Here is a 17,977-nt window from a genome sequence, read left to right as displayed (position 1 = left end):
TGATTCTTGGAGCTACCTGGAGAGAAAATGCACTGCCACAGGCTTTCTTGGCAGTCACCTGGTGGGTTACCCTCACACAGCAGGATGGGGACACACAGCTATTCCACCTGCAGATGGAGGTGCACTAACATTGAAACCTGTAACATTCCAAGAGCAAAAATCTGTGTTTAAAATACAACTGAGATACATCACAGTTGTTGCAGCACATACAGGCCAGAAGTTAAACGCAAAAATGCAATCCAGTGAGTGAGTTTTCATTGACAACAGGCAGTGTGAAGAAATTGCTATAGATCTTCCCTTTCCTTCATATTTGTAAAAGCAGTGGCTCTTGGGGCATGTGGGCCTGCCTTGCCTCTCTGTACTCTGGGGGAGGTTGGTTCTGGAGGAAGTATGTGCAGGTTGTGCTTTATACACAAACAGAGAAGAATGCCCAATTTCCTGTCATCGTGGATGTCCCCAGAACAAGTCAAGATCTTCAAAGGATAGAAAAGGATATGGTTCTTGACTCCAAAATTTTGGGTTTATATTTAACAAAATGAGCAACATGGTAACAGGCGCTGGGGAGAGACTGTGGTAAATTCCACAGATTGCCACAGTTAATTTAAGCACAGCCACAGCTGAGGCCTGTTAGAAGGAAGCTGCAGATGCAGTGAGAGGTATTAATGTTTCAGTTGTTGAGAACATCATAGGACAAACAAAGCTACAGTTAAAACAGTGGTAAGACCACCAAAGGGCATTTTATGAGGAACTTTGAAAATATGTAAAAGAGACAATACAACTAGTTTAATCAGTCAAACAATACAGTGTAAGTTGCAAATGAGACAGAAGAATACTCAATAAAAATATATTAAAATATTATTCAATCATAAAATAGAATTACAACAGTAGCTTATTAGGATGACAATCTTTTTAGCCCAGCAGAAAAAGTACCATCATATATTTCAAGTAAGTTTAAAGGGAGAAAAAAGATCAGTTTTAAAATATTCCACGTATTTCAGTAGTTTTTCATCCTTTCCTGATGAAATATTATAATGGTGTTATAGTTTCCAAGCAAAAGATGCTGAACACCAGAATAAGACCTTCAGACTTGTCTTGCTTACGTCAGCCGTCTCTAATCCGTTCTGAAGAGTGTATTTAACCTGCAAATGGATACGGTGGAACTCCTTTCACCCCCAGTCCTGTTATCTGTTAAAACACAGAGAAAAAAAAAACCAGAGTGATAATTCACCATTATTAGACACTTGTTTTCCTTACACAACTAGACATGCTTTAATTTAGAGAAGGACTGTGTTCTCCAACTTGACATCCTACTATATTTTGCACACATCAGCTCATCACAGACTGGAATTTCAATGCACGCTCTTTCTCTAAAGCTCAGTAATCACAGGCCAGAGTCCGTTCCCCAAAAGCCTCTTCTCTTAGATACCGCTAAGCCTTAATTCTGCAGTTCACAATGTAACCTTCAGCATGCAAACACAAAGAACAGGGCTTTAAAACAAATCCCAGTGGAACAATTTTTTAAAGAGATAACTTTGTGATAATTAACTAGAAAGTAAATAAAAGCAGATGCTTTTATCTGCCACTGATTTAGACATGTAAGTATTTACCCATCTTTTCCATAAATAGAAAACGCAAACAGTGTTGGGAAAGGGAGAAGTACAAAGATATGATTGCATAGAAAATTTGCACTGTCAGCATTGGCATGAAGTTGAAACCCCGAAGTATCTTCACATCTGTAAATGTGCTTAACTTTCTGCAACAGGAACAAAAAATACAAACAACAGCTTAACATATATGACCAGTGTTCTAACAACTGTCTTTTTCCTGCTTTCCACCACTGCCAACTGGAGTTTTGCTACCTGAAAAAATCAGGAGTGAAACAATGGCCTTCTAAAATGAAAGGAGAAAGTATTATTCACCTTGAAAATCCCACCAGCCTGCGGTTGCCGTGAAAGCCACTCTTTATCCATTCCATCACTGGCAGAAGTCACAAACATTTCTGAATAATCCTTTCCTCCAAAACAGCAGGAAGTTGTTTTGTCTACGGGAAGTTTCACAGTCTGGAGTCTTTTTCCTGGAGGAAAATATGCATGATGTTTCTTGTTTGTCTACTTAGAACAAGAAATTTAAACAAATTATCGCAAATAACCGTTGTGGAGCTAAATGTTCTGCAAAAGTGAGAACCAGGGCTGGGGTAGGTCCCATCCTGACTGATGAGCAACATGACAGGGAGAAACCAGACTTCTGTGAACCCTGTTGTTGATGATGTATCATTTGACAAGTTTCAGTTTCAGGTATCACCAACAAATCCCACTTCAATCCCAGCTTGTCCTCTAATTAAATGCTAACATCCACAGCACAAATACGTATCTGAGCTCATCATCTAGGCTGTCCATGGAGCCAATGGAAATGGGATAGAATTCCTCTCTAAAAGAGGTCACATGAATCACGCCCTAGACCTGCTGACTTTTCTACTTTTAACTACAAAGGCAGCCTGGAGCGAGCAGACCTCGTGCAGCGTTACGGAGGCGTACCTCCTGCTACACCTCTACTGCCTGCGGTTAAGGAAGATTAATTCCTAGAAGCTTTTCCTGACATTTCAACAGTCTTTCAAATCAAGCTTGCATAAAATAGGGATCATGGGACATATCTGATGTTTATAAAAAACTAGCGCTACCATAAATAACACCACGCATTTATTATGCCAACAAATAACAATGGTCTTAATGACGGTACTGAACAGATTGCCTCTAGCCCTAACCAGAAGGCTGTTGAGACATCTTGCAGCAGATTTTTCCGAAATTTCTGCTAATCCTGGGCAATAATAGCCTATTCCCATTATGCCTATCTTATGTACCTGTAAGTGAATTTCTCTTTCTAGAAATATGCTAAAGCACATGTATTTCCTTACAAAATGTTTAACTTCTCTGTTCTCCCAATTGCATGCATAAAGGGCCTGGTCTCCTTACAGTAATTAACTTTAGTGATGTGTTGAAATAGCAGGAAAGTAAATTTGATGCTGGGAACCCTAGAAATTGACTGACACCAAGTCTGGGAGAAAATGAGTGGGAAGGGCATTCAAAAGGAAAAAACATGGACTGTAGGAAAAGAGGCATGAGCCCCAAAGAGAAGGGGATAGACCCTGGTTGCAGTTGTAGAGTGCTCTCAGTGGAAAACAGCCTGGAAGATATAATTTACAAAGCTCTGAGGTGTCTCCCTAGAGTTTCAAGAAAATCTGCACTTGGCTGCTCTACAATCTATCTGAAGTATTACTCTGTGCTTGGTCTCTATAGGAAAGACAAATATAGCAAATCTTTCTGACACTATAAAAATCAAAAGATATTAAAAACAATCATTAGGAAGAACTATAAAATATTTAATTGCAGTCTAGATTGGACATTAGGAAAAATTTCTTTACTGAAAGGGTTGTCAAGCATTGAAACAGGCTGTCCAGGGAAGCAGTGGAATCATCATCCCTGAAAGTATTTAAAAACCATGTAGATGTGGTATTTATAGACATGATTTAGGGGTAGACTTGGCAGTGCTGGTTGATGGTTTGACTCCATGACCTTGGAGGCCTTTTCCAGCCTTAATGGTTCTAGGATTCCAATTTAAAGAATAAAACTCACTAAGTGATCGGAAGCTATGACAACACTTAGTAACATGTAAGCTAGGCATCCCTTGAGTCCTTTGCAAACCCCATGGGATCAGCCACTAGCCTTTCCCTGTAGCATACCCTCCATCTAAAGGCAACAGCCATCTCTGCCAAAGAAGCCTAGACCTGAAAAGCTGCTTCACCCTGAACCTCAAAACCTTCACTTAGGAAAGATGCCAAACAAAAAAGTTTCCTGGTCCCGTTGCCCTAAAAACAAAGTCCAGGCTTTGTTATCATTGAAACCTGAAAATCCCTCATGTGCTTTAGATGAGCTCTTTATTGGTGGATGTATCTGCAACTGGCTGACAGCCATTCAAGCCACACTTAATGGATATTGTGCATTAAAAAAAGCTTTCATAGAATTCTCTTCAAACCTGACAGGGTTATCTCCCTAAATAATTACAGTTCATTCAGAATTCAGCAAATTGCAGATTGTAGATATTATTTCAAAATGATAGCATGAGAGGGCAGGTAAGCATGAGATATTCACAAAAAAAGGTGGCTTTTTTTTGACATGGACACTTACCCTGTGAAACTTCACAACACTGTTCTCTGCAGGTGCAATGACATGGGTGAGGGGGAGACAGAACAGGTTCATGAAAGAGAAGCACGCTGAGAAATGTACTACCAACACATCAGTACCTCACCCATCTGTGAGCATAATTAAAGACTGGGAGTGCATTAGGGATATGTACTCTACCATCAATATTCTTGCTATCCCTACACATCTGCTTGTGGACACTGTTCCTTCTAGCTTTCCCATATAAAGACACCTCCAAAAGGGAGAAGGAAAAGGAAAATAAGCAAAAAAAGAAAGGAAAAAAAAAAAAGGTCAAGGAGAAAAAGAAAAGGCCAGGCACGAAAAAGGTAGAAACAGTGAACCAGAGAGGAAAAATTATTGAATCTACTACCCCAGGAGAGTATTCAGAGGGCTGGTAGATGTCACCAAGGAGTGCTCTGCCCACCAGAGTGAGAGGATGTGGGTCCAAAAACAAGTCCCAGCATTGCTGGCATCTCCCAGCTGGAGCTTCCTTTTCCTAGAGCTGGGGTGTAGACTCTGCAGAACTGGAGAAGTCCTACAGGTTGGCAAGATTTGGATGGGTACAGATCAAAAGGTGAGGGGGAAAGCACAGCCTGAGCCTCGAGCAGAGGTCTCCAGCAGAATCAGAAGCACATGTGCCAGGACCTGTTGCATGCTGCACACAAGGCACTGGCGTCCCTGAATCCACAGTCCCACAAAACCCCAAGCCTTCTGCTAGGCTCCAGATGCATCCCCCTGCAGTTGCTCTTCTGCTGCATGATGCAAACTTGTGCTCTTTGGGATCTGACAAAATCATGCTCCCATTCTCACCCAACGGCCGCTTGCAGCCACTGTGGTTCAGTTTCCCTTAAGTGCTTTACATGTGTTTTCTACCCAGAGTAAATCATCCCTGGCACATCACTAGAGTCCAAATGAGAGCAGCAATGAAAAACAGACTCAGAGAATGGGCACACCCAAGACATTACTGTGGGAATGATAAAATGCTGTGGAATTCATGAAACATTTTTTAATTATTTCATTGCATAATTGATCGTGCAAGTAACTTCCAACAATAAAAAAGATGTTGCTGGCATCAGCATCCCATGGGAGTTGTAATAAAATCCAGCAGGCTGCCCAAAAGAATACACTAAGCTGAAGAAACAAGACTCAAAAATGGTTTAAGTCATCTTTCCCATTTATCAATGAGATAAACACTGGTCTGAATTTTGGAGGATGCAAGAGGATGCTAACTCAAACAATTCACAAGCAGAATGATGGTCTCTGTAGTGACTTTATCTTTTCCAATACAACAGATGCTGGGAACAAAGGAGACATATTTACGAAGGTAATTTTTGAGAGCAGGGACATAAAATTGTTTGAAATGATAATAAAAAAGCAAAAAAAAGCAAAGTTTTTTAAAAAGAGCAGATACACCATTTCTGTGAGGTGAAAAAACCCCACCCCTCACTCTTTGTTTTTATTTCTTCTTTTGGTTTTTTTTGTTTTGTTGAACATAAAATTCCAGTCCATCTTTGCAAGGACTTACCTGTCTCAGGGTCAAGGCGAATCACTCTCCCACCATCATAACAAGCCACCCAGAGTTTGCCTTCTGTGTCAATGCACATCCCATCAGGAATGCTCTCCTCTTTTTCCAGTTTGTATATACTCCTACGGTTGCCTGCAGCATAGAAAAACCACAGAACTGAGACATTTGTTAAAATTTTTATCAGTCACAGCCCAGCAGAGTTATTTGTACTATTATTTTCAAAAGCTGGGCTGAGGCCCTGAGTTTTTTTCCCATGAAAGAAACAGATTATGTCTGCTGCCCTGTTTGTTTCCCGAGACAGTTGTTTCTCAGCGTGAAAGCCTGTGAATCAGTTTCTATCCATTGAAAGTATAATCCTTCTTTCTGGCATTCATTTCTAGTGCAACACTCGTGTTCCCTACTTACAATATTAAATTAATAATGGAATAAATTAATGTTAGATACATTCATAAAATTAATTACTCGTTTTAAAAGCAGTCTGAATAATTTCAAGTATGGCTTGCTCCAGCTGGAGACTTTTCAAACAGTTTGCTGGAGCGTGCCAATAATCACTGTTTCAACACAAAACTGACCTTCAGATCTACAAACTGAGAGCTTACATAAACACAGAGTTGGGGGGGGAGCGGGTAAAGCATCAATTTCAAAGGCATACTATTGACCAAAAAACAAACAACTCTATCTGAACTTTTATCCACTATTATTAAAGAAAATTAAACCCAACTTTCCAACATTGTTTATTTTATGCTCTGACAACTTCAATGCTTCTCATATGCAGCAATATTTTTAATGAGTTTCCTTTTTGCTGCCGGGGATTGTCAGACTGCCCACAGAAGAGGGAGTGAGAACGAGTGAGAGAGAGAAGTACCCTATTTCCTAGGGAAAAATTCAGTTGTAAGCCATAAGAGAGAGACATTAGGACAAAGTCCTACATTCAAAATTACTTTAAATTCAGAGTTTTAAAACTAAACATCAAATTGGCTGGATTCATTTAAAGCAAAATATTGCAGCCCTTGTACTCAAAAGCAAATTACTAGTCCAAGTCACCGGAATTTTTCTTTTGCCCAAGCTTGTAGAAGCCCTTAAGGCTTTGTTTTGTTTTAAATTAACGAAGGAAGCTTTGAGTTACTGCTACTGTTGTTGCCTTGTTCTTTCTGCAGAATCTTCCTTTAGTAGACTGTGTTTTAAAAAACAAAACAGGATGAAGAGTGAAAAAGTATCTAGAGAAACTGGCAGAGGTTTTGTGCAAGACTACAAGCTTGCTGTCACTTTGTGCTGCCAGTAACAAGAAACATGCAGCCACATGAAGAGACAGATGAGATACACTTTGTCCTTTTTACTTCAAGATCAGATATGCCTTGTGTTTAGTAACAGTAGTACAGATTACTACTCAAACTGACAATTTAAAAACTTTATAGTATTACCAAACGACCCTGACTGGTTTGAGCCAGGAGCCTACACAGGCACAGACAGAGGTTAATATGGCTTCTGTTCATCCCCCAAAGCTCTGATCATCTCTGTGTAGAACCAGAGCAGAAACAAACATCACAATCTTTAGGCACAAACAATTATTTTAGAATACAACCATTCATACCAATTTTTCCAGTTTGGAGGTCATAATCAAAGGCATCCACTGAGTAGGACAAGCTGTCAATGTAAAAGAAGGTTCTGTGATCCAGCGACCAGTCCAGTCCATTAGAAATGTCCACCTGGTCAAAGTGTTTCACCACTGAGAGGTCGGGGAAGAGCGTGTACAGAGAGCCCTGGTGTCTCTCCAGCACGGCAGGACGAATCTCCTCTGCCATTGTACCTGTGCAGAGCCAAAAGGGAAAAAGCAGGTTCAGAGCAAATGGACTCTTCTCCAGGTTTGGGGGCAGCCTCTCACTACACAGGTGATCACACTGCCAGCGTAGAAGGGGTCGCTTCTGAAATTTGAGGAAGAAACTGAGTTAAAAGCAAAAGAAAAAGACAGACTTCCAAAGTGCTTGCTTTCAGCAGATGGTGGCAAAACACAGCCTTTGCTCTTTTGAACGTTTCTGCAGCAGAAATGATGTGCAGCATGATTCCTGCAGAATGTTTTATTCAGTCATTCATATATTAAGACAGGTGTGGCAAGCATTTAACTTAAAATAAATCTTAATGCCTTTTAGAGCTGAGAGAGTGGAAAAAAATTACCTCCTCCCTCAGAATGAGTCTTACACTAAAGCCTCCTTTAAAGCAAATCTCATCTTTACACGTTGCAGTTGGCAGCTGAGACTGGCTCTTGAGAGGCTGGGTAAATGCAGGTTAAGGTAGGTCTTGGGACTGAATGACACAGCAGAAGCACAGAATGGTGTTTTAGAAATCAGGAGGACAGCATCACAGCTGAGGCTGGAGGGCACCTCTGGACATCATCCAGGATCACCCCCTGCTCAGAGCAGGGTCAGACACCACAGGTTCCTCCCACCAGTGTTGGGTGTTGAAGATCTCCATGGATGAAGATTCTGTACTCTCTCTGGACAACCTGTTCCACTGTCTGGTCATCCTCAGTAAAAGAGTTTTCTTACGTTCATACAGAATGGGCTGAGTTTCAGTTTGTGCCCACCCCTTCCGGTCTTTCAGTGGGCATCACTGAGCAGAGCCTGGCCTCCATGGCTTTTACTCCTTCCTCAGTCAGGTATTTATACATACAGGTGCAATCGCCTGAGCCTTCTCATCTCCAGGATGAATAGTCCCTTAGTTTTTAGAAATAATATTCTGAGCTACAGAGAACAAACCACACAATATAATAAATTTCCCACTGGAAAAATATTTTCTATTGGCACCCTTCCAGTATTCAAAACAAGCAGCTGACAGGAAAGAGGCAAGGCCAGTATCTTAAACTAGGCAGGCTTCGAGCAGTCTTTTAACAGATTACATTACATCTCTTTTTAACAGATTACATTGTGCCCAGATGATATAAACAAATTTGTAAATGGATTTAAGCTCTGTTTGAAGAAAACAAAAAAAAAATCCCCACCATTTAACTATGAAGGAAAACTTGCTGCATCTACAACTGATCACTGCATTTTATCACCAAAACCCAGCAAGCACCAGAGGGAAGAAAGAGACTGCAGCATACCTGCAAAATACCTCCCTGCAGGATCCACCTTGCCATCATTGAATCGGGTATTTGCTTTATCCTTGTCTACTTGAGTAATGGTGGTTACCAGCTCCTCTTTCCATTTCAAAGCAGCAAATCTGGTTCCTAGGGTGATGACATAATCCCCAGACTTCCGGAGAGCCACGGAGCTCACAGGAGCATCTGGAAACAGGGTGAAATTGAAAAGTGAGATGTGCTCTGAAGAGACATTTCTTTCCTATCCACTTTAGACATGCCAACTGAATTCAGCAAAACCACAGGCAAGAGAAACAACCTACTTTTCTACCACCAAAACTGATGTTTAAATACATAGAAACAGATTATGTCACGTGAACTTGAGTATTACCACTGCTACCAGGAGCTATAATCATTACCAGCAACTAGTTGCGCTAGGTGATTGAAAAAAAAAAAAAAAAAAAGTATAAAAAGGGGAACAGGAACATATGCTTTTTACAATAGCTTACTGTGTGGGTTTTCCTCTCTCCAAATTGTCACAAGAGCTCTAGAGCAACCGTGTTTATTTAGCACAGCTCCTGTGTAAATGAGCCATGAAGTGATGGAGGCAGAGTATATCTGCACTGGGACAGGTCACACTGGGCAGGAGAGACACCCCCCCTACCACACTCTGCTGTGCTGCTTGAACAAACCTCCAGCAGCACCAAAAACACACCAAGGAATGGCAGAGCTTCCCAAGAGCTAAAACAAAACAGAAAACTAGTAAATGCTCCATGATTAGTTTACACTCACTTGAGCTATTACATATAAAACCTCAATTACAAGTTATTATAAGGGAATTAGTAAAAAAAAAACCAGTGAGTGCGAAGACAACATTTCTGTAAAAGCCTACAATCAGATACAATCTAAGGAATAATAACTTTAAGTAGGGCAACCAAGTCTGGCCTAGTATTTTCTATAAATGGGACAAATCACTAATTTTGTCATTTAAAACTGAAACATTTCTTGTATTTATAGCTTTGCAGGGGTATAATTAGGTAATTCTTTCATGAACACTTATAACCACCACCAGCCACTACTGGGTGACAAGAGGAACTGCTCCTTTCCAGCTGTTTGCTCATGGCTCAGGATGCCCCTTCCCTTTGGAGCCCTGGCAGCAGTACCACCATGACAGAAATTCAAATGTTATTTGCCCCCAGCACTGGAGATGAACACCTGACTGCAAGCTCAGCTCTAGCAGCTGAGGCTGCTGGTGGTCTGGGCTCACTTACACTGGGGTGCCACCCCTTCCCGTGCCAGCACAGAGGACAGCAGAGTCCCCTCAGCCCTGTGTGGCACCTGCCACTTATAGTAATTTTGCTGCTCTTCGGATTGCTAGTAAGCACACTAATAAAAGTGGTTTTCTGCCTGTATCAGCAGCAGGGGCTTTCCTAGCAGAGCACGGGATTGCAAGTCTTGCACCCAAGAGAAAAATGACCATAAGGTCTCCCCTCCAGGCCCAGTTATGCAGCTATGGTGTTCCCCCTGTAAAGTTATAAAGGGCATTTGTAGTTGTTTCTAAGCATGGGGTTGTTGCAATTCTCTTATTAAAAGCTTTAATAGTGAATAATTTCTCTTAGTTTCCACTTTGGAAGCTCGCTACTATAAGCTCATGACATTTTTTGGTTGTTTGGGGGTTGTTTTCTTTTTCCTTTTAATCGTGGCATTCCCAAAGACACAGCTATTAATCATAACTATTTTATTACTAAAGAGAGGAAATAATTAAAAAAAAAAAAAAAAGAAAAACAGGAGCTACTTCAGCTGCTCTCCCTTCCACATCTCCAGAGAGGCCACAAGTAAAAGACCACACTTTTGAGAGTAGGTCGAATTAGGGGAAAGGCAGGGAGAAGCACACTTCCTCAGCTAACCTAAGAGGAAGTAAGTTTGGGAAGCAACACTTCCAAAATCACTATCAGGCCTTCTCTCATCTTGAAATTGGCGACTACAGTAATTTGAAAGGCAGATAAGCCCAGATCAGTTTCTAGTGAATAATGTGAACAGCTTATAGGTAGGCAAAATTTATTTTCACCAAGTGTTATTGAACATGAGAAAATAATAAATTGTAATGAAACCACTTAAGGAGCTGTCTCCCAACACAAATATTTACTCTATCACATCCAGCAGTAAATGTGCAATCCTTTCTTAATGTGAGTTAGCACATCTCTTCCTTTCTGGAAAAAATACTTGAACCATTGAGACTCTAGCTGGTGACACCACTACCTTAAAGAAGTATCAACTTCTTAAAGCATTATTGGAATATTTTTTTTATCTTATTTCAATACAGAAAATGTTATGAGCATTGATCATTCACATCAGAACTACTACAGACACCAACAGAAGAACTTTACCTCTGGGACAAAGTATGAATAAAAGAGAGCAAGCTGAGGAGAACTTACAGGGAAAAGAAATAGATCAAACATAAGCCAGTACTAAAAAATCATAAGGAAAGTCCCCAGGGCTATGTCTGGTCTGTACCTAGTGCCTCCCAGTGTGCTGGCAACCGAGGCAACCCAGGCTGTAGGGAAAGGTCTCCAGATCTGAGCAGCGTGCAGCTGCCCAGGGACACAACCCGAGTCCCAGCACGCAGCTCCCACACACAGAGGAGAGTTTTCCAGCGGCTCCTTACCCACGGGAATGGCCTGTGCTTGCCTGGTGACCGGGCTCCAGCGGCACACCTTCCTACCCGTGATGTCCACGTAGAGCAGCGCGCCCTCCTTCTCGTCCCACACGGGCGACTCGCCGATCCTGCAGCCCTCCTTGGCCACGCACTCGATGCTGACAGATGACATGGCCTGCGGAGGGAATCGTCACCGCGTGTTACACCGCGGCCCCGCCACGGCCTGCGGGGAGGGAGCAAGAAAGGGAACGAGGAAAAAAAAAAAAAAAAAGAAAAAAGGAGGTGGAATAATAAAAGAGAGGGGAAAAATTAAATCGGGGTGCAGGCGGGCGCAGGGAGGCAAAGGCCGCTCCGCCGCGGGCCCGCCCCCGCATGCCCGGCTGCTGGGGCGCAGCGTGAGTGCCGCCGTGTCACGCACACACAGGCGTGTGCCTGTACCTACCTACCTGCCTGTGAACACGGGAGAGGAGAGCAGCGATAATAAATATCAATAACTAATAATAACGAAGCGCGCCCCCCAGCACGCCCCGGCCGTACGTATTCCCCGGCCGTACCTATTCCCAGCACGCAGGAGCGCTCCTTCCGCCGCTCTTATAGCGGGCTGGGAGAGGGGAAGCGGCCGCGCCTTGGGTACCCCGGCAGGGGCGGGCCCCCTGCCCGGCCGGGCTGGCCTGCCGGGCCCTTCGGGATCCTCCTCCCCGTGCAGGGTCAGCGCCAGGAGAGAGCGGTGGCGGCGGTCCAAGCAGCAGCGGCTCGGCACCCACCTTCCAAGAGCTGCAGGGAGGGAAGACAGGGAGAAGAGCTTTCTTTCCCACTACTGTGGCCAAGTTACTGAACCCCCGGAGAGGCTGATTCCCGAAAGGCCTGGTTTCTCCCTGCCTTCTTGCTCTGGTGTGGGTGGCCACAGAGACTTGGCCCTGACTTCCAGCACCAGGGATCCTTCACAGCTCTGCAGCAGCACCTTGGTTATCCAGATATCCCAAGCTTTCAGCATGCCCTCTCCTTTTTTATTCCCCATGCTGTTTAGTCTCAAAAACTTCCAAAGGTACGAGGCAAGCAGCTGGCAACAAAATTTGCAAATACAGTTGTCTGTTGTGCCTGTGGCCACTAACAGCTCCCAGGCCTCAAGTCTCAAAGCAGTGGTACTTTTTTTTATCCCAGGGCTCCTCTTCAGCATCCCATGACATATTGCCTTTTGACTTGGAGTTGGTGATCCCCACAGGGATCACCAGTGACGTCAAGTGGCTTCAGTCCCACTGCTCCATGCCTTGTGTGTGTCCACCTGGAAACTCAGGAGCACAAGGCGGCACAGGCTGGATTGCTGCTGTATTCACACAAACCAGAATTAACTCAGCTGCTCTAAAGCTCGCCTCTTCCCCATCCAGACACTGCTTTCCAGCTGGCTTACATAGCAGCCCCATTATTCAAGGGGCACTGCACACCAGTGATCGCATAACATCCAGCAGGATCTTTTAGATCTCCTTTTAGAGATTTTATCTGTTCCTTATCATACACCCACCTGTTGGCAGTTATCTCCTGTTGAATATTATTATTATTTGGTTGCTTTTATTCATAAAGCAGGCGGTCACAGCCTTGGCTTCATTTGGTCACGTTTATTTCTATTAGTGGTATCTTTGGAAAATTCATGGGCTACATGACCTTACCAACATGTGTTTCATGTAGGCTGCTTCTGATGGAGTACTGATGTGATATTCATTAACTTATTGTCACCTTATCTGAGCAGTTAAGACTTCTATTTTATAGGCTTCCATAGTATTCCTTCAATGCTTAGAATTGCATTAATTTCTCTTTCTGTCCGACTGCTGCATGTACAACAAATAGCAGGATTTCATCTCAGACCTGAGGCAAGCAAATTATTAGCAACAACCAATGCAGAGATACAGAAAAAAAGTGCCACATCTCTCCTTTTTTCCATGCACTTCACAACATGGAAAGAAGATTCAGAAATTAAAAAAAAAAAAAAAACATGCAAGGAACCAAAGAGTTCGTTAAGTACAATGAAGAACAATTATTGCTTCTTACAAAGCTTAGCCACATTTACTGCTCTCCCATTGTTTTTGCACACTACAAGGCCTTTGGGATGCAATGCAAGAGCTTACTGAATCCAGCAGCAACAGGAGATACACCCTCAACCCACCTGAGCAGTCTCTCTGTTCCTTGCTGACTTAAGCATTTGCCAGCATGGTTTGGAGGCATCAAAACAAGCTGTGTGCTGGCACACACCTTGGGAGAAAATTAACAGCTTCTGTAAGCACTGGGTTACAACACAAACTCTGTGCCATGTATTTGGAGCTTGGCTCTCTAGTTACATGGGACAGCACCCCTGCTTTGCCTTCTCTGTAATGGCTAATCCAAGCTTGTTGAAAGGTAGAGCAGGGAGGAATCCATGGTGGGGTACCTTCACAGAGAGCATCAGATGAAGCCTTCTGCCAGTACAAGTTCACTGTGGGAGAGAAGAGCACAGAAGAGGTGGCTGCCAAAGATTGTACTGCCTTGTGCCTTCCCACTGGGAATTTCCCACTGTTGTACTGCAGCCAGAGTCTACTGTGTGGCCAAATCTGATTGATAGGGAGCTAACAGCACCTCTGTGGCTTCCACAGGACACACTAGTAGCTTAGCATTTATTCCACATGGTAGGAGGGAGCAGGGAAGTGGAATTCTTACTTATCTACAACCATGGAGAACACAAAGAGGAGATCTGTGATCTGGGAGGCCTTGTAGGGTGAAGTCACAGCCTTGCCTCAGCCTGCAGGTTCCCTCAGCCTGTCAGAAGCCACTACCCTTCTTGCCAGTTCAGGAAACGTGCAGCAGTTCTGGAAAACAGCCCAGAGCACCACAGAGCTGGAAAAATCCCCCCACTCTCAACAACAGTAGGCAAGAAGAGATGTTTGACTATTTCAGGTGCTATAGAGACTGGGTTTTACTTGTGTTCATTCCTGGAAAGTTCCAGTTGTTCTTGTCTTCTTTTATGAGCTTCATCCTGCTATTCCTTCATCTTTAGAGCAATCCTTGTCTTTTTCCCTTCCTTACTACTGCGAGTCCTCCTTCCTGCTCGAAGGTGGGAGAGCTCTAGGCCTTATCCATGGCTGGTACGAAGTGCAAATGCTGTATATCAGCTATCTGTATTCCAAGAGCTGCCTCTGAGTCTGTCAGGCCACCTTGGCAGATGGGCAAGGTACAGCTGAGAGTGAGGACTGTGCCAAGGGCCTTGGAGCCCAAAGAGCCACTACCTCACTGCAAGCCTGATAAATCCATTAGGGCAACCAGAGTGGGCATGTGGGAATTCTCTCCTAGTAGATAATATTGCATTTGGGGGTATACAGATGGAGGGACAAGCAAAAAACACTGAGCAAGGGTAGAGGTAGAAACATGAAATCAGTCACTGCCATCAGTTCACTGGAAAGGAAGAGTTGGCACTGCCATGCACTTGTTTGCAGCCAAGTATAGTTCTTGGAATTGGCTTGTGTATCCAGATCAAGTTTGTTAGCAAGCAACAAGTAACTCCAGGAGAGATCAAACTGCTGAGAAGTTTCAATTGTTTACTAGTCTGGATGATCACAGTTTCGTATTTAAACATAATAAAACATTTGCCAAATACTCCCTTTTCCTGTTTGCAAATGTCTGCTTGGGAGAAGGTGGCACCAGCAGATTTGTGCCCATTGACTAATTTATGTGTCTAACACCACTGTCACAGAAGTTAATGTGGAATGGATTAAGACTCTCAGACAGGGAATCTTTTCTACAAAGGATTGCACCAAATCATCATGAAGTCATATTGAAATATTTAGCCTTTAAAAACCAGTTTTCACAAAAATGACAATTGTGTACCCTTTACTTATTACAGTTTATTACACAGACTTCTTTCAGCACAATTCCTTCTGTACAGGCCACAGGCTCATGAAAAAGCATCTCTCACTTAAGAATAACAATGCTTAAGCAAATGTGTGGCCCTTCCCACTGCAGCCAGTCTCCCCAGTGCTTCATGAACACCCTCACAGTGTCACACATACACCTCCAACTTCTTTGTCATGGGAGCACCAAAAATTGCAGGTTTCTGCTGCCTGAAGCTGCTTCACAAATCTTGAGTTCCCAGCCTGTGCCTCTCCAGATGTCTGCTCTGTACCAGGAGCAGTTGGGCAACAGGGTGCTTCAGAAAGCATTCTTCAGTGGAACGCAGCCAAGACATTTTTCATTAATGCCTTACTTTTCTGGTCTTTGTACCCCATGTGACCTATATTTGCATTTTGCTTGCCTCAGGGTAAAAAAAAAAAGAGCATTGATATGTGCTACAGCAGCTGCAACATTACAGTCACAACAGAGGTCATGCAACAGAGCCAGGACTTCAGGGAAAGGCAGCATCTTTCATTCAAATAACTGATCTAGCAACAGTGCTTTCAGTGTTTGCAGCTTACAGGCATGCAAATCCTTCTTCTGGCCAAATCAAAATTAAATTTTAAATTAACTGCAGATTTAGGGTGACTTCACAGAGCTTTAATTTAAGATGTTCAACCAGACAATTTGAGGAGTCTGGTTTATGTACCAGCCATTTGTAACGAGTGTAAACTACAACTTGCTTATTAATACATGCATCACCTTGCTCATCCAGCTTTTCAGCCTCTGTGCTTCCTTTAACCAGGAGAGATGTCTTGCTTGTTGTATAATGATTAATCAGGAAAAGGATTAAACAATGCCCTACTTCATTTTAGAGGAGAGAACAGAACAATAGCTGAGCCAGTTTTAAGGAGGGGAAGTGCTTTGGTCAGGTTCCATTCAATCAGATGCAAATGGAGCCTAAAATGCCAGTGACAGGGGCTCCCGAACTACTCAGCACTACCCTTCTGAGATAAGGAACAACAAAGGAATGCAAGCAGACACTGCAATTTCAGGTGAAGTGGGTGGGCTAGTTCAGAGGTGGTTTTCCCCTTTAGATGACTCATTCCCTCACCAGGGCCTGCACTCCCCAAGGTATAACCAGAGGCATTTTCCCAAACGGCATATAACACCTTTTCTTTTTATAGGTACTACTCTTGAAGACTGAAGAGCTCTCAGATGACCAGGAGATTTCTTGATCTCTTGATGGCACTTTCCTTTGAGGTTGCTGTTGTGTTAAGTTTTAAATTCTTCCTCAGGACACTGGCCCACCGATTTCATGAGCAGAACAACTCTGGAACTGCTATGGAACTGTCAAAATACAATTTGTGCCCTGCTCCCCAGTGCTCTTTCCTCCAGATAGGGTGGGTGGGGCAGCACCTAAGGAGAAACAACAGAAACCAGAAAAAAATATCTTCAGGATGTTTAAGCCAAAAGAAACCATGAAGGTGTCATTATGGAACCTACTCAGAGATTTAAAACAATGTGTATCAGATAAAGCAGCCAAGGTGAGGAGGCAGATACCCAGCTCCAAGTCTGCTGAGAAAGCAGTGGAAGGCAGGAAGGGTCTGCCCTGAAACAAAAGAAGAATCCCAGAGAAAGGGTAGGGCAAGGTGGATCCAGGAGGTTGTGCCAGACTAAAGAAGCCTACTGGAAAAAGAAATATTATCTGGAAGCTGCATACACAGAGACAGGAAAATTAATGAGCAAACATGCGAGACTGCTTCTCCTACAACCACGTGGTCACACAAATTTATCCAAGCTCTTTGCAGAGGGGTGAACTTGAGGAACAGAAATAGTCATGCACATCCGCTATTTTCAAACAACTTACCCAACTGCTACGTAACATCTTCTTTCGGAAGTTTGTGCTTGCAGTCACTTCAATCCACCTGTTGCATCCCACTAGATACACTCACTTGGTTAGGAGCAGAGCCTGACAGCAGTTATCCCAGAATCATCTCTGCAAGAGGGACATGCCACAGAGTTTCACCTCAGGAGTGGCAAAAGTGTTCAGCCATGAAGCTGGTGTAAAAGGAAGGTTCAGAAGCAGCAGTACCAAGGCATCTCTCATGAAACCAGAGCCCAGAAGTCCGTGCGTCTTCATTTCTTCCTAAGGAAGCCGCATTGAGGCACTCCATTGTTTTCCATCTCTGCCCTTCCCCGGTATTTTTCCCTTGCATGCCAAGCTCCCTGGTTGTGCAAGCGGCTTTTGTTCCTTAATTCGCTTCAAAAGCATTTTTTTTAATAGATGTGTCAATTCCCTGCAGTGCTAAACCTTTACAAGTACTGGGATCATCCAAATTCCCAAGATCAGAATGAGTGTTTTCGCTGGATTATCTTCACAGCTCACAGAGGCAGGCTTTGGTTCCCTCCCAGGTGTCAGATCCACACCATGAGTCTACAGTATAGCCTGTACGTCTAGACCAGGTCACCAGAGCGACCACAGCAAAATCAAGGGAATGTTTCAGGCTTACATTTAATAGCCAAACATTTGTAATTGCCCCTTCAATCGTTTGGGATTCATGGTGCAAAGAAAACATTCCACAAGTGATATACACAAGTTATACATGAGAAACATTTCTTTTAGGGCAGAAACGTAACTGCAGAAATGATGGTGCTCAGAACCACTGTGCAGC

At 43.3% G+C, this 17,977-nt stretch overlaps 1 protein-coding gene across 3 annotated transcripts; it reads right to left on the bottom strand.

Annotated features, from left to right (window-relative positions):
- Positions 1 to 843: 843 nt before the first annotated feature.
- LOC128803399 (regucalcin) lies at positions 844 to 12,097 on the bottom strand. Of its 3 annotated transcripts, none has more exons than XM_053970318.1 (7): positions 12,005 to 12,097; positions 11,460 to 11,625; positions 8,819 to 9,001; positions 7,313 to 7,528; positions 5,722 to 5,853; positions 1,920 to 2,074; positions 844 to 1,185 (listed from the first exon to the last, which is right to left on the bottom strand). In XM_053970318.1, exons 2-7 carry the CDS (start codon positions 11,620 to 11,622, stop codon positions 1,135 to 1,137), a joined length of 900 nt encoding a protein of 299 aa, XP_053826293.1. In that variant the 5' UTR covers positions 11,623 to 11,625; positions 12,005 to 12,097; the 3' UTR covers positions 844 to 1,134. The 3 variants fall into 3 exon arrangements, with proteins under 3 accessions (XP_053826293.1, XP_053826295.1, XP_053826292.1); XM_053970320.1 differs by lacking the exon at positions 12,005 to 12,097 and adding an exon at positions 11,897 to 11,995 and having other exon boundaries at positions 11,460 to 11,673; XM_053970317.1 differs by lacking the exon at positions 12,005 to 12,097 and adding an exon at positions 11,897 to 11,995.
- Between the last annotated feature and the right edge of the window lie 5,880 nt (positions 12,098 to 17,977).

Source organism: Vidua macroura, chromosome 2, assembly GCF_024509145.1.
Source record: "Vidua macroura isolate BioBank_ID:100142 chromosome 2, ASM2450914v1, whole genome shotgun sequence".
In the NCBI taxonomy this organism is placed as follows: domain Eukaryota; kingdom Metazoa; phylum Chordata; class Aves; order Passeriformes; family Viduidae; genus Vidua; species Vidua macroura.
The sequence above is the reverse complement of the archived record's forward strand: the minus strand, read 5'-3'. Positions and strand labels throughout refer to the sequence as shown.

Bases quoted from the DNA above. Each gene is read 5' to 3' on its own strand.
- LOC128803399 (XM_053970318.1), bottom strand. From the start codon at position 11,622: ATGTCATCTGTCAGCATCGAGTGCGTGGCCAAGGAGGGCTGCAGGATC. The intron at 9,002-11,459 runs GTAAGGAGCCGC...CCCTGTTTCCAG, and splicing joins AGCACAGGCCATTCCCGTGG to ATGCTCCTGTGAGCTCCGTG. The intron at 2,075-5,721 runs GTAAGTCCTTGC...ATTTTCCTCCAG, and splicing joins TCGCCTTGACCCTGAGACAG to GAAAAAGACTCCAGACTGTG.